General features: G+C 35.5%; 2 protein-coding genes across 2 annotated transcripts; one reads left to right on the forward strand and one right to left on the reverse strand.

Annotated features, from left to right (window-relative positions):
* Positions 1-5,037: 5,037 nt before the first annotated feature.
* LOC114761035 (E3 ubiquitin-protein ligase ATL6-like) lies at positions 5,038-5,859 on the reverse strand. Its single transcript, XM_028950344.1, has one exon. The coding sequence runs from the start codon at positions 5,857-5,859 to the stop codon at positions 5,038-5,040; it is 822 nt and encodes a 273-aa protein (XP_028806177.1).
* Positions 5,860-15,992: 10,133 nt separating this feature from the next.
* LOC114761036 (uncharacterized) lies at positions 15,993-16,376 on the forward strand. Its single transcript, XM_028950345.1, has one exon. It carries the CDS (start codon positions 15,993-15,995, stop codon positions 16,374-16,376), a length of 384 nt encoding a protein of 127 aa, XP_028806178.1.
* Positions 16,377-16,670: the final 294 nt, after the last annotated feature.

A 16,670-nucleotide genomic window follows, 5' to 3' on the forward strand; every position in this document is an offset into this window, starting at 1 on the left:
CAGAATCAACTCTACATTATCATCCTCATCACAAACCTCCCATTTCCATAAACCCTAGCTTCAAAACTCAGATTCTTTAAATCCAAGGAAAACTACACCGATTAAATATTTAAACTAAACCCAAAGCAATCAATTAAACTCAAAACAATCGGTCAAAAACCTCAATTCCATCACAACCTAGAAAATCCTAGGGTTTCACCACAAATCCTCAGAAATTCAAGAAAGAAAGTAGATTAGAGGTTAAAATCACTTACTTGAGGAAGATCCTTAGACATGCCCCCTCCAAGCCAAAAATACCGAAACCCAGCAGAGCCTCTCTCTCTACCTCAGATTTTTTCTAATTTTCGCACAGTTGAACCCTCCCGCGACTATATAGATTCGGACCCCTTCGCCGCGACGAACTAATCCCGAGAGGGATTACTCGCCTGAAAACCCGACTTCGCCACGGCAAACTCCAACCTTTGTCATGGCGAAAGCTTCCGAGAGGAAACTCTCGCTCGCCCAAAAAAATCTTTGCTGCGGCATGCCTCACCTACGCCGCGACGAAACCTTCTCGAAAGGTACTCTCCCCCGGAATCCCGATTCGCCACGGCAAATTACCCTGAGAGGGATCGTTCACCTATTCCTCCAACAAGCCTAAATTCCAAAAAAACACCAAGATCAACATTTTAAATCACTAATCTATCCTTAAAATCAACAAAAAGAGGTTATTAAAACCAATAAAAACTCAGGATGTTACAATAAAAAAAAGTCACCATGAAAGACAGTAGAAGTTTCAATGTCGCCATAAAGCTGTTTGGTGGCGACCTTATTGTCGTCGCTGAAGAACTTTGTTTGTCACCGCCAAAAGTGACTTTCAACGGTGGCTTTTTTGTCGCGTTTGAAAGTGATACCTAAGAAAAGTTGGCTTTACAGACTCCACATCATCAACGTGACACCATGTCATCACTGGCCACTTCCACCTCATCGTTGTCGGTCACCGCATCACCACCGACTAGATACCACGTCACCATTGGCCACCTCAATGTCATCATCGGTTGCCTCGACGTCATTACCACGTCACCACTACCATGCCATGTCACCCCTCCCTACCACGTCACTGCCCAAATATTTTCACCTTAAATGTGTCTTCTTAAGGGTTTGAACTTGTGACCGTCTCCTTTTGTGTCCAATCGTCTCGCCGTTGAGCTAGATTGAATTTGTTTATTATTATTGTAAAATAAAATATATATTATTAGATTATACTTTCAGTGGTGACATTAGAAAGTCGCCATTGAAAGTCGAACCTTTAGCGGCGACACTAATAGTCGCCACTAAAAGTTTACTTTCAGTAGCAACCCTAACAAGTCACCGTCGAAAGTCTAACTTTTAGCAGCAACTTTTTTTTGTCCTCGCCAAAAGTCGCTATCGAAAGTCTAACTTTTAGCAATGACTTTTTTTTATCGCCACCAAAAGTCATCGCCTAAAGTCTTTTTGTTTGTAGTGGAACCAAGATTATGGGACCAAAAACCATATATATAACTTATCTAAAAGGGACAATGGTTGCATCGACAAGCAAAACGTTGGTCACCAAAGACTGAAGCATAAATAGTGACCACAGTGAAGTACTAGAGGACATCGAGCTCGATGGTGATAATGGAGGATGTCGTCGTCGTCGAAGCTTGATGGAGGAAGAAGTCACGGGTTTTGGTTCTTAGGTGAATGGCACTATGTGGTTCGAAGAGGACATGGACGACGTCAATAGTGTTAGTGGATGAAGGGAATGTGAATGTTGGTGTTGACGGTGGAGGAGAAGGGAGAGGCCGATGACGATGATGAACAATATCGATGAGCTCGAAGGTCAGTGGAGAAGGAACTGGACAATGGTGTGCTGCCAGCTAGGATTCCAGAGGAAGAAGCCGCCGTTATAGCCTTAGCAGTTGTGCTGAAGAAAAAGAAGAAGAAGGGATTCAAAAGACGGTACCCTAGCTCATTCAAAACTCTGCAGTTTTGGTTTTCAGTGACTTTCTTTTTCTTTTTTTTAACTTTTTTCTAGCTTTTTATATTTCACCAAAAAAAAAAAATAGTTGCGTATCATCTTAGAGGTAGACATAAGGTGAAATCCAAATAATATAAAAATCAAATTGATTAACGATACTAAAAATTTTCATGGTTTTAATTTTTTTTTAATCTGGATATGTCACTTAAAATAAATCATAATAAAAATAGAATTACTAAAATTAAGAGAATGGAAATTTCAGATATAAAAATAAATCTGAATACTATTGTATATCTAAGCGTTTAATATTTTAAGAAACTGAAATTAATAAGAAAAATATTTATAAACTTTTCAATGGTATCTATTAAAATCAATTAAAATATTTTTTTACATTTAAATAAATTTATAAAAAAAATATACATAGCAATAATTTACTAAAAAAAATAAAGAAAGAAAGAGGAAAGTCCAATTAAAAGCCGCACGAAGGCAAAAATGAAAACTAACTATTGCTAGCATTATTCATGTACACGAATAATTTCATTTAATTGTTTGTTTAGTTATACAAAATATCTTTTATTAATAATAAATAATTTTTATTTGATTTTAATAATTTTTTGTCAATATTGATGAGACCAAACTATAAAAAATTTTAGTATAAATTAAAAAGATTATAGAAAATATATTAAATGGAGGTATGATAAGAGGAAATGTAGGGATTTAATTAGGGATAATGTAGTATTTTTAAATTTATATTTTGATATTTGGTCCCTGTAAACAATCATAATTATTAAGATCCTTCCCAATAAATATTATTTTTTAGGTCCTTTTTCCTAATTTTTTCTATAAAATAATAAGGCAAAATATGATTTTATCATTATTATCCAAGGAGGGTTAATTGTTGGAAGAAAGAGAAGAGAAAAATTAATTTTTTTTGAAAAAATAAAGTCTCAAATTAAATGGGCTAATGGAGGGAAGGTGAAAATCTTTTGAGGGAGAATAAATTTAGCCTTCTAGTAATTGAAATATGGTATCTTCAAACAAAAAATTGACAAAATTACATTTTATAAAAATAATTTAAATTTAAGTCTTACTATTTTTCACACACAAGGACAATAATATTATATTTAGAATAATATTATAATATTTGGCCAACCTTTTCTCAATCTATCTAGCCAACTTGATACTAATGTTGATATATTTTGTTAGTATAATTTGATTAATATTATTTTGTATTAAAAATGTGCTGGTGGACTAACTTTAAAAAAAACAAGGAAAAAAAAATAAGCTATTTTCATATTCACTATTTTTATTTACATAAGATTCTAATTTTTATTTATTAGTAATTCATTAAATATATGTTTTTTATGTTATAGTATAACCTTCTAATTGTATTATTTGTAAACAGTTATTAATATTAATTTTTTAAATTATGATCTATCAAATACCAGTTTAATTATTTTTTAGTATCATTTAAAATGATTTGATATTTTTCAGTTTAAAAATGTCCAGCTATTTTTAAAAATAGATAACATATTTATATATAATATAATGTTGACAATATCTACTTACATGAAGTTGTGGAGTAAAAAAGAAGAATAATGTTGTCATGAATAAATTACAAGAGATGATGTTTAGGATTCATACATCTCTCACATTGTAATAAGGATTGCTATAAATCACTATCGTATACAATCAAATCATCAAGCATTTTGTTTAATTAACAGGATCAAAATTGTTGAGTCTAAATCCTCAAAATATAAGTATGTTAAATATTTGGTAGGAGAATTTTGTTTTTGTTCACAGTTTTATGAAACTAAATACTAATAAGTTAGCAATATTGTTTTACATCATTTCATGTAAATATTTGCTTTGCACCCATTATATTCTTCATATGATTTCTCAAGATTAGTAAAATTCAATTTTGTCTCTAACATTTATTCTTCTATATTATGATCAATAATATTCAATTAATTCGAAATAGTCACAATCAACTAATAACTCAAACAGTAAGTTTTCCTTTTTCATACTTAAGGCAATCAAGTGCATAGATCAAATTATTATAATTCACCCATACTTCTAGGATTTCACTATGTTCCTTTACGAAATTTTCATTTGCTTCTTTCTTACATAGTGTAGTCTTTCACCTCACAAAAAATAGAATGACTACATTTTATAAGAATAAAGATATAAATTTTTGGGAAAAAGAAATTCACTTTTATGACAAAATTAGCCACGGATAACATTTCATGGGTAATTTCTGTTAAAAATCCATTGAAACTTCCGTGGATAAATTTACTGATGGAATTTTTGATGGAATTTGCCACGGTTTTCCAATGGATTTTTGCGATGGAATAAATTCTGTTGGTGATTCAATGTTATTTTGTAGTGTCGGATGAACATATAATCCAAATAATTTCATGTAGTTGGACAAAATATACTCATCTTTGAACGATTTCCGCTCCCGCGCAGATATACATACATGTATGTATTTGTGATCAATTCAGTGCTTATCATATAAATAAATATCATGATACTTATTGATATGTTAAGATCATCACTATCTAAATAAAGCTTGAATGATTCAAATTTAATTTTCAATTCATAATTTTTTAAATAAAAATTTATTTTTTAAAAGATTAACATTAAGAGATTATCTTTATTTAAATTTGGATTAAAGTTTACATTTATTCAAAAGTTTTCACTTAAGAACGCTAAGTACTTAAAAGTTTTTCTGAGTACAAACTTGTCCTAAAAATTTGAAAGTGTAACATCACCATTTACCATTAAAAAACTAACAATGATCATTGCCTAGCACTCCTAAAAGAAAACTTCCAACACAAATTTGTACCTTATTCCTTTTAAAATTTAAAGAAATTAAAATAAGTTTTAAAAAAAAAATTTATAGGCTGTTCTAATTAATTTCTGTCGTTGAGGAACGATCAAGGCCACTTCCTTCTCGAGTTCCCTGCAAATCGCTGCATGTGAAGGATGGAATTTGAATGAGAATAAGAAGGGGATAGAGAGGGAGACACATTAGCAGATGTAACAAATGAGAGATGTCATTCAGAAAGAACCGACCGTCCTCCACTGATTCCTTCATCTTCACGTCGTCCCCGAAACACATCGGAGTTCGTCGGGGTACTGCAACCCAGAATTCCGCTGTGATCCACCATCATCTGTTTCCTCGCATCCTCCCTCAACCTCATCAGAATGTACATTTCCACATCCTTCCCTCTCCATTCCTCCAAATCCAAAGAGTGACCCGTTGAATGACTCCTCCTCAATCCTCTCTCCCCAAAACTACCCTCCTCCTCCGCCGCCGCCGCCCTCGTCGTTTGTCTTGCCCATGTATCAGCAACCTCCTCCTCGGCTTCACTCGCCTCGTTCTGAGTCACCACCGCCATCTCCTCCTCACCTTGGCGGCGCTCCGGCCTCAACGCCGCTCGACAAACTGGACAGGTCACGTGAGACGCTAACCACTTCTTGATGCAATCAGGGTGGAAGACATGGTTACATATCGGAAGCAATCGGAGCATGTCGTCGTGTTTGAACTCGATCAAGCACACCGCACACTCCAGCGGGGCATTCCCACCAAGCTTGAGATCTTTAAGGTTGGAATACGTGAGGATGGGAAAGGTGTGAAGTAATTTGGAGTCGACACCTTGAGATTCGTGGGGTCTGTAATAATTGACGGTGACGGCTACGGGCTGGTCTGCGACGGTGAGGTTGGTGTCGGAGCAGTAGCGGAGATAGAAGGTGAAGAAGACGACGAACAAGAAGGAGCAACCGAGGGCCGCGACCACAGGTGCGAATGATGGGTCATTGCTTTGGAGTGAAGGGAGATAAGAAGGTGATGCTTGCGAAGCTACCTGGGCATCCATGGTTGATGCGAGAGAGACGACGAGGAAACTGGATATTATGATTCTCATAATTTCCTTAATACTGGCTAGCTTTTTTATTTTTTGGCCAACAATATTGGCTAGCTACTTGTAAAATAGATATATATTTTTATATATATGAACAACGAGGATAGTCTTAGAAATTGACATAGTGTTATTAGTTTTAAAAATAACAAGCTACCAACAAATACGAGTTGATGTGTTACGCTCACATGTTTAAAAGGAGAATCCATTACAAATGGAAGAATTTCTTGAACTTATAAATCATGCTACTTCCACTCCTTAAAATAAAGAATAAATAATTAATTTAAGATGATTAAAAAATTAGTTAAATTAGTTATTTGTCACAAATATGTGTTGGCCTCCCTAAACTATCCTCTTTAACAATTTGTATTGGATTATAGGAATTATCCTTAATGAGAACTCCTTACAATTAATAAAGATATTTTAGAAAAAGATAAAAATAAAGTGGATTAAGATTTTATATTTCACTTATGAGATCATAAGGCCAATAATAATAATCCACCCCCATTCCAACCTGACAACTCGGTTTCACGACATTTTATTCGCCCTCCTAGAGTTAGAACTAATGGTGAAAGACCAACATATTAGACGGAGATCACGTTATAAAAGATTAACATGTTAGGTGGGTGCTCTTTTTTTTTTCCGGTTACAAGAAAGGGGATCGAACCCCTACCCACACACCCCACACACACCCACCCATACCACTAAACCAAACGGTTCGGGGGTTAGGTGGGTGCTCTTTGAACGTATAAAACCACGTATAACATGGAGAACTTATAGCGCTAGTAAAGGTGGAAATAGGCCGGGCCAGGCTAGGCCTCACTCTTAACACGCCCGGCCTGTGGTGAGGCCTGTTGGCTTGAGCCTTACCTGCGGCTTGTGAAAGGCTTTTTAATCGGCTTGAGCCTAGCCTATGGCCCGTGATTTTTTAAGAGGCCTATGTTTTAACAAATTTTAAACACATATAAATCAATTCAAAATTACAATAATTCATCGCAATTTATCTAAAATACAAACAAAAAATATGAAATTATCAAATTAACACAATTTGTAAAACATGTCACTTTAGGCCCAAAAAACATCAAATATGAAAAATTATTAGAAAACATAATTTCACTCTGGTGTAAAAATATCACTTTATCCCATCTCTAGTATAAAAATTAGTTGATGACTAGATCTAATTTAAAATATGAAACATCCTTAATCCCCTTTATATTTTAAATTTATCATTTGGTCAAACTAATTTGCTAACAAAATGATATTTGATCTTGTTGTTACACATGGTTGTTTTAAAACAAATATGTTACATTTATTATAATTTATTTATTTATTTAAATTAATTAAGTAACTATTATAATAAGAATGAGATTGACCACACATATATACGGTTTAAAACATAATAGGTTAATTATATATATATATTCTATATAAGATTAATATGAAAAGCATGGATCAAATAAATGAATGATACTTTTATTTTTTTAATGCACTTATGTTTTCTTTTTCTGTTCAAATATGTGTCATTATACATACATCAATTATTTTTATTATAGAGAATGGAAATGAAATGAGGCATGCAATAAGCTTTAGATAACACGTTTATGTGGGTGGAGTTTTTTCAATTAACCAATCAGAATAACAGATTCTCTCCTATCCATTTACAATTTTAACCTAAAAAAAAAAAGGCTCAGGCCACCTAATAGGCTTACTATCAGGCTTGAGCCTGGCCTGATAAAGTAAACAAGCCTTTTTACAGGCCTGAGCCTGTTCTGATATTTAAATAAGCTAGGTCAGGCCATTTACAGGCCATGCCATAGACCCATGACAGGCTGCCTGGCCTATTTCCACCCCTAAATGCTAGAAAGACACACTATCGTTTTTCAGTTACTTTGGGTGACTTTAAACCGCATTTCCCATCGTTTTTTTAAATAATTACTATCTCCAATCTTTAATATAAGAGCTAATTTGATTTTTAATTTAATCCTAAATACATGACTCCAATCTATTTTGTCTTTTATATTTATTTATTTTTTTAAGGTAGTTCTTATAGAGTATGTTTGGATTGGCGTTGAGCAAAACTGACTTCTAGCTTACCTGACTTTTATAACTGAAATTAGAGTAAAAGTCAGTTAGTGTAATACGATTTATGTTTAGATAGGTGCTTTTAAAAGGTTAGTTGAAAAAGTTGAAAGTTGTTTGGATGATTAATAAAAAAAGTTAGTTTTGTTGTAAAATAACTGAAAAAGGTATGGATTTTATTGAATAATAGTGTTTAAAATTTATGTTTTTAATGTGATAATAGTTTTAAAAAAATACTTAAAATTATTATGATAAAATATAAATAGTTTATTTGTGAAATTATAAAATAAAAATATTTGTTACGGAGAAAAATTTGAAAACACATTATAGATGATTAATTAAATATACATAATGGACAAATATGAATATAAATTAAAATTCATTTGGTCTCTAATTAAAGTAAATGAAATCACATAACTAATTAGATCATAAACTTTGCACAATTTTCCCATAAGTTAGTTACAAAAATTGATCCAGATTGTGTTTTCATAAGTCAATTAGAAAAATTATTTTTTCTCATAAGTCAGTTACAAAAGAAACCCATCCAAACAACCAATTTTACTCAAATAAGCCACAAACCTCAGTTTCACACTTCCCCATGTGCTTTTACCTTCTCCAATGACAATCCAAATGAGGCCGTAATAGTTGCACATGTTAAATATTTCATCAAATAGTATATTGCCTTTGATTCTTAGTATAAGAGCTAATTGACTAATTTGAGTAGATTAAGAAAATTAATTAAGTTAATTATTTGTAATAAATAGGTATTGTCTTCTGTAAAATACCTTTGCTAATTATGTGTATTAGCTAAAATTACTATTGATGAAATATTTTAACATGTGCAACTACTAAAAGGGCTATCTTAAAAAAATAGATATATAAGACAAAATAGATTGGGGTATTATATTTCAGATCAAATTGAATGTTAAACTATTAATATAAGAATCTGGAGCTAATAATATTCTTATTATGTTAGTTTTGAGTATTGTTGGACTTAAATTAGGGTAGCATTCGCAAACCCTATTTCCTTTTTAATATTAACTAATCCCAATGAGAGGCAAACAGTGCAGCAGTTTTATTTGGATCTTATTTTGTTTCGTGAATTTTTATTCATTTTTTTGAATAAAATGTTTGGCCTACGCTTTCATCAAACTGTAAATTACTCACAGCTAGCTAGTTGATTGAAGAGAGTTTAAGCTTTTTTAAGATTTTATGTGCCCAACAAAGTTGAAATTGTTTGGTCACCTCAAAATGGTTAGATTAAAATTCAATATAAAAAATGGTATTTATCAATGTAGAAATATATCAGGGCAGGTTCTCCCTGTCCTTGTCGAGTTGTTGCTCCTATATCACAACATGAACCATTTGATTTTTTTTTTTAAATCGTTTTTTTTGGAATGTACTAGTGATTATGGAATTATTCATTTAACAATCTAAACATAGAAGTTCGTGATTAATAGGTGCGATGATTGTTATGCTTATATTAGAGCTAAATTACCGATTGAGCCCGAGAACATTTAAGTTTGTCATCGTAAATTTTAATTTATACTAGCGTTATGACATACATAAAACAATGCATGAGCACATTTCTTAATAAGGATTCTAACTTATTGTGAGGAACTAGTCTGTTCCGCTAGACTTAATTTCTTTTAGTGCTCAAAGAGTTAGCTATTATCCTAAATACAAGAGCTAATTAATTCATCTCCTAAATTTATAATTTTTCTTTTAAATTATCTCTATTGACTACACATAATTAAAGGTGTTTATGAAGTAGTTTCAATAATGTAAATTATTAAGAAGGTATTTTTAGAAAACTAACATACATTTTTTTAATAAATAACTAATTTAATAATTTTTTAAATTAATTATCTAGCTTCTAGAAAATCGAAGGCAGAATAAAAGTAATTAATAATATTCCAATTTTAGTTGCCTTGTGTCCCTCCATCACCTCCACATACCATTCTACAATTTATTTTAAGTAATATCCCTATCCAGTATCCACCGTCAACTCCATCACCTTTAGCTTATCCCAAGGGCTTCGTGGGTCTGTAGTAGTGTATGTATGTAAACAATTCAAAAGGCAATGCAAAAAGAATAATATATTCAAAGTAGGAAAAATAGTTTAAGCAGAAATTCAACATCATCAGATTCCTAAGTAGAAAATCAACATAATCAGATTAATTCCAAGATTCATATATCTTCTTAAAAGGGCAAAGCAAAAGGAATTTAAAATAGGAAGACAGGTAAGTAGAAAATCAATATACATAATCAGATTCCAATATTCCATATCTTCTCGTAAAAGGTAAAATACATCTGGAAGACATGCATGGGCATATGTGTTATATAGCAGAAGTAGTTAGAAAAAAATATTTAATACTGTCCATAAGTTATGAATATATTTATTTGATATAAATTTAATGTTATATATATATATATTAAAATATTGAATTCATCATTAGTCACCTTAGAGTTAATTGCGGGCTAAGTATATACTACATCGTACAAAGTAGTTCACTTTGAACTACTTAATCAATATGGATAAATTAAGAACACTAGTTTAATTAGTTATTTATTATAAATATATGTTGGTTTTGTTATGATAGTGTGGATATCCATCTCCCTTTCTTCTTCAATTTCATCAAGTCCTTCCACTTTCATTATGTATTACTCATCCACTATGCTTTTAATCTTGTAACTCATGCCCCACTGATATTCATGTGATTTATTGTTCACTATCTATTATTTAAGTATAAATACAACCTATGTATAAGATTATGCCTATAAATAGGACTTGTTATTTGTGTTGTGGTGCAAGTGAAGGAAAGTGAATGAATAAAATGTAGTTCTCTCTTCTTCTTCTTTTTTGTCTCTATCTCTTCTTTACTTTACTTTCTTTGTTGACTCATTTTATAGCAAGTTTCTCTAAAATAATCTCTTGTTAAATCATTTGCATTGAAAATTCTAACTCCCTTAACATGTGGAACAAAAGGGATAGTTTGGAAAAAAGATAATATTAAGATCTTATATTTATGATCAAACTCAACTTTCAGTGAGATCTTATACTAATGTTGTACCAATTTAATTTGGCTTGGGATAATTCATAGTTAATTTTACTCATAAGGATGACTATGATTATGTGCTAATGGAAGGTCCTTGTCTTATTTTGGATCATTATCTAACAGTTCAACCCTGGAAACCGGATTTCGACCCAAATGAGGAGGAAATAACAAAGGTTGCAGCCGGGTAAGGATTCCTAAGTTTCCCATGGATTATTATGACTAAGGGATTCTATATGTGGTCGGTAGTCAGATCGGTAGGTGTGCTTAGAGTCGATACAAACACTTTATACAAATCAAAGGCACGTTTTGCCAGACTATGCATCGAGCTTGATCTAAAGAAACTGCTACTGCCGATGATTCTGATGAATGGTAAGGAAAAGAAAGTCGTCTATGAAGGTTTGCACTTTATATGTTTCAGATGTGGTAAATATGGCCATGACCAAGACCACTATTTGAGATACATGGAGGAAACAAGCAACCCGAATGCTGTGAAGCAACAAACACCACAGAAAGCGGCTTCGGCGAAGAAGACTCAGGAGGAAGAACCGTTGTATAGGGGGTGGATGGTCTGAACTTCAAGGTGAAATAATTGTAGAATAATCAGGGACTCAAATCAGGGAAATAAACAAGATCCTAACAGTCACAAAAATCAGACTATCGTGGGGTCATGATATTCTGCTTTAATGCTCAATGATACTGAGGTACAGTCACGAAGAGATTAGGTAGTTAGGGAGAATATCACGTCACAGGATACTACTTTGGTTGCTAAGTCTCGTAGTAAAGGAGGGAGACCACGTGGATACCCGGTTGATAATAAGAGTGGGACAGGGAGCAAAACTGAAGGCATACGTAAGGAGATGAACCACAATAGAGGGAAAGTAAGCCTGATGGATGACTACATGAGAGTGAGAAATCAACAAGACCTTGATACGGATCTAACTATGGGACAAGATTTGATGCAAGCCCAGGACACAAACAGAAAAATGGAAAGAGTGACTACCAATGGGGAAAAACCCACTACTGACACCAATGGTGGGCTATCCTTGCCAACCCCCATAAGCTCGGAGAGCAATGACCTTCTGGACCCAGGACCATGCACCAACACAGAGTTCCTCATTAGAATGAATCCTTTGTCAGAGGGGTACAATGTAAAAACTAGTGTTCATGAAGTTAAGGATGTGAACGCCATGCTCGTTGAGTCTCACATGTAGGACAGTGATCCTCGCACTCTTCTACTAGTTTTATGGATAGTAAACTACTAGTTTGGAACTCACGCGGAGTAGGAAGTTGAACATTTAGTCGCCTATTGTGCGATCTCCGGAACCGTCATGAGGTCTCTTTCTTGGCTCTGTTGGAACCTAGACAACAATCCAAAAAAGCTAATGCAATAGCACATCGACTCCAATGGCATAATATGGACTTCGTGGAAGCTAGGGGCTATAGCGGGGGCATCTGGCTTTTTTGGCAAGACTCACTTGACTTCGTCATTGAGCTCAAAACCAACTACCTTATACACAGCACCATGAATAAAGGCATGGTGGATGAATGGGCTTTGACTGTGGTATATGGGGACCCTTCATTTGGCAAGTGAAGATTCCTTTGGCAAGAGCTTAATACTCTGAACAGCTCAGTTACTGGGAAATGGGTTGTAGCAGGGGATTTTAACACCACTCTAGTGCATGAGGATCATAACTCCCGCTCTCCTTACCCCAAAGTTCCTGAACCTGCCTTCTACAGATGGGTAACAGATAGTGACATGTTGGACATCGGTTTTAGTGGACCCAAATTTACTTGGCACAGAGGCTCGAGTTCCAGCAGAATTAATCGAGTCTTGGTAAGTAATGATTGGTACCAGGCCCATCCTAATGCTTCCCTCTGGCATCTTTCAACGTACAAATCTGACCATTACCCACTTTTGTTATCGTTAAACGATGCCCCGGGGAAGAGGAGTCGCAACGCTTTGTTCCGCTTCTTTGCTCCTTGGGTCATGCATAAAAGCTTTGCTCCCTTCATGAAAGATAACTGGTAACAACAAGGAGACTGGAATAACATAATCTCGATATTTAAGGAGAGACTCAAACAATGGAATAGAAATGTGTTTGGGGATATAAACAGAAGAAAAAATTAGCTGCACAGAAGGCTTGAAGTCCTGAACAGAAAAATAAAGGGAGTAGGGAGCTTGACTGAACTTGAAAAAGCTAGAGAGGAAACATGGATGCAACTTGAAGAAACCCTTGCTCAAGAGGAGCTAACGTGGCTTCAAAAATCACGGTGCACTTGGTATCACCATGGGGATCGCAATACTAGATATTTCCATACAGTGGCCAGCTGTAGATGAAAACGTAACAGAATTGAAGCTGAGGTTGGAATCCGGTGACTAGTCATACAATCCACAAGAAATCATGACTATGGGTACTAAGTTTTTTGAATCACTGTTCTCTGAAGAAGGTACGGTCAACCAAATATCGTCTTTGATGTGGGGTTTCCTAGTTTGGAGACGGTAGACCTACAACACTTAGGAAGGAACATTCATAATGATGAAATCAAAAGGGCTCTATTTGACATGAGTCCACTCAAAGCACCAGGCCCTGATGGCCTTAACCCCCTCTTCTTTCAAAGTCAATGGGAAATTGTTGGAAGTAGGATGATGTAGCAAGTACGTGATATCTTTGACAAGCCCACTATTGTACAATCCATCAATGATATGCAGATTGTTCTTATACCCAAGGTTGATTCTCCCCAAACTATTCGTGACTTCTGTCCAATCAGTCTATGTAATGTTATTTATAAAGTTGTCACAAAGATAATTACAAATAGACTAAAGGACATCATGCCAAAAATTATTGCTCCCAACCAATGCAGCTTTGTAAAGGGAAAATAGAGTACTGATAACATCATCCTTGCATAGGAGATTAGTCACAGTATAAAAAACCAAAAGAGGTCGAAAGGGTTCATGGCAATCAAGATTGACCTCGAAAAAACCTATGATCGAGTTCGATGGAGCTTTATCTTCAACTGCTTAAAAGAGCTAGGTTTCCCACGTTACATTAATGACGTCATTAAAGCTTGTGTGTCTAGCCCGAAAATGAGCCTACTTTGGAATGGAGAATGAGCCAAGGACTCCCTACCTACTCGCGGTGTTCGCCAAGGTGACCCCTCCTCTCCATACTTGTTCGTGCTTGCCATTAAGAAATTGGGACAGCTTATTCAAGGCGAAGTTGATCGAGGAGAATGGTGGCCATTTAAACTTCACAAAGGAGGTACTACCATCTCTCATCTCTTTTTTGCTAATGCTATTCTCCTTTTTGTTGAGGCAAACATGGAGCAGGCTGGTATTATTAAGGCCATTCTAAATGACTTTTGCATGATCTCAGGGCAAAAAGTCAATGCGTCTAAGACAAGGATTTTCTTCTCTAAGAATATTTCTCATACTCGCCGTCAAGAGATGAGCGAGTTTCTTGGGTTTTAGGCTATTGCTGATTTGGGTCGCTACCTCGGAATGCCTTTGTTCCATGAATAGGTGTCAAAACATACATTCCATTTCATTCTAAATAAAATGGAATCACGGTTATTTGGTTGGAAAGCAAACTCCTCTCTTTTGTAGCTAGACGCACGTTGGTTTCATCTGTGGTAGCAACTATACCAAGCTATGCAATGCAAACCACTCTACTACCTGGGGCAACTTGTTAGTAGATTGATAAGAAGTGCAGGAATTTTTTGTGGGGGAGTACAGAGTCTAGGCGACGGCCTCAGTTGGTTTCCTGGGAGAAGGTGTGCAGAAGCAAAACGGAGGGAGGTTTGGGACTCAGAGCTTCTAAAGACCAAAACCAAGCTTACATGATCAAGCTAGGTTGGGGTCTTATTAAAAGACAGGACACACTGTGGGTCAAGTTCCTTCGTGAGAAGTACAGAGGCAGGGAAGACATCATTCCTAAGATGGAAAAAAGGAGAAAGAATTCGAGGACTTGGCCTAGGATCTGCTCAGCTTAGAACAATGTAAAAAGAGAATATGGGCTTCAAGCTCGGATCGGGATGGTCGATTAAATTCGTTCTGATAGGTGGATTGCCTCAGGTGAAAAACTGGAGGACCTTGTTGTCCATACGATACCAAATGAGGTGAAGAAGTGGAACGTGGCTAACGTGGTGTCTGCTACAGGAGGTTGGGAATGGCCTATGTTTGAAACTTACTTGCTTGAGTCCATTCTAGACACCATTGCCAGATTAGGTATCTTCTATCAGGATGTGGTCGACATACCTATATGGCGGCCATCCCCTGATGGCACATTCACATTGAAATATGCGTATTAGTTATTGCAGCAGGAGAGAGCAAATGATCACCGACCATTTTGGTGCCATTTATGGAGGCTTAAAGTTCCTCAACAATGTCGATCTTTTCTCTGGTTGGGGTCACACGACAGGCTCCTAACAAATGAAGCACGTGTGCGGAAAGGGTTGCATGAATCGGGCACCTGTGAAATCTGTGGTATAGGATTGGAGACGATGCTACACACCATCCAGAATTGTGTACATGCAAAGCAAGTGTGGGATCTATGCGTCCCAAAATGGTGGAGGAAACATTTTTTCCTTACCCAAGACATGAAGGAGTGGGTCAGGAAAAATATAACCATTAAGGGTCGATTGGAGGATTTCAAGTGGAGACAGTCGTTCTCGATCATCTACCGTAACATTTGGCTTGCACGTAACAATAGAGTCTTCCAAGGGACCTTACCAAGCCACCAGGACACTCTATCGCGATCTCGCGCTTGTCTTGCATGGAGTTCGCTAGTTCTTCATGTCTCAAACATAGTCACTATGCCTTGCTGGGAGCCACCTGACGAAGGAAAGGTTAAATTTAACGTAGATGGTTCACTTGACGTGAGACAGAATCTACGTAGATGTGGTGGGCTTGCGAGGAACCATGAGAGCGTGGTATTATGCGGCTTCCTGTATTGAATGCCCTCTGGATCGAGCCTCTCGACAGAGATTTGGAGTATCCTATGGGCCTTAAAGGTTGCTTGGGATCGAGGTTTCAGAAACCTAGAAATTGAAGGAGATTGTGTTGCCGCGGTGAATGCTGTGATCGAGGGTGTTAAGGAGGAGCACCCGAACCTATGCATAGTGCAGGAAGCCCAAATGATGCTTAAATGGGACTGGAGAGTCGACTTGCGTGTATGTGACAAGGAGAAGAACACCACTGCTGACACTCTGGCCAAGTTTGCGAGTATTATGGCATTAGATCTATCCTTTTTTAGTGAGCTTCCAAGCCAACTAGCCTACGTAGTTAAGGAGGATAGTGGTGGTGGACCTCAGAGTGACAGGAATCCTATGAGTAGCTAGTTTTGTCTCTGTTTACTTTGTTATAAAAAAAAAAAAAAAGGTTGTACCAATCTAAATTTATACAGTTTAAATGGGATCCGCATTAGTGCTCAGCACTCAAAACATAGAGCAGTATAATAAGGGACCTTTATTTTTTTTTCACTACAAAAAAATATATGTATTAAAATTATTTTTAGTTAAGATTTATCCAAAACGTTTTGAGTGCTGAGCAATATAATGAGGGACCTTTATTTTTTTTCATTACAAAAAAAATATATGTATTAAAATTATTTTTAGTTAAGATTTGTCTAATAC

The sequence above is a fragment of the Neltuma alba genome, unplaced genomic scaffold (assembly GCF_004799145.2).
Source record: "Neltuma alba isolate B1F8T4 unplaced genomic scaffold, ASM479914v2 tig00011067_pilon, whole genome shotgun sequence".
NCBI classification, from domain to species: domain Eukaryota; kingdom Viridiplantae; phylum Streptophyta; class Magnoliopsida; order Fabales; family Fabaceae; genus Neltuma; species Neltuma alba.

Excerpts from the sequence above, each read along its gene's own strand:
- LOC114761035 (XM_028950344.1), bottom strand. The coding sequence starts at position 5,859 with ATGGATGCCCAGGTAGCTTCGCAAGCATCACCTTCTTATCTCCCTTCA.
- LOC114761036 (XM_028950345.1), top strand. The coding sequence starts at position 15,993 with ATGCCCTCTGGATCGAGCCTCTCGACAGAGATTTGGAGTATCCTATGG.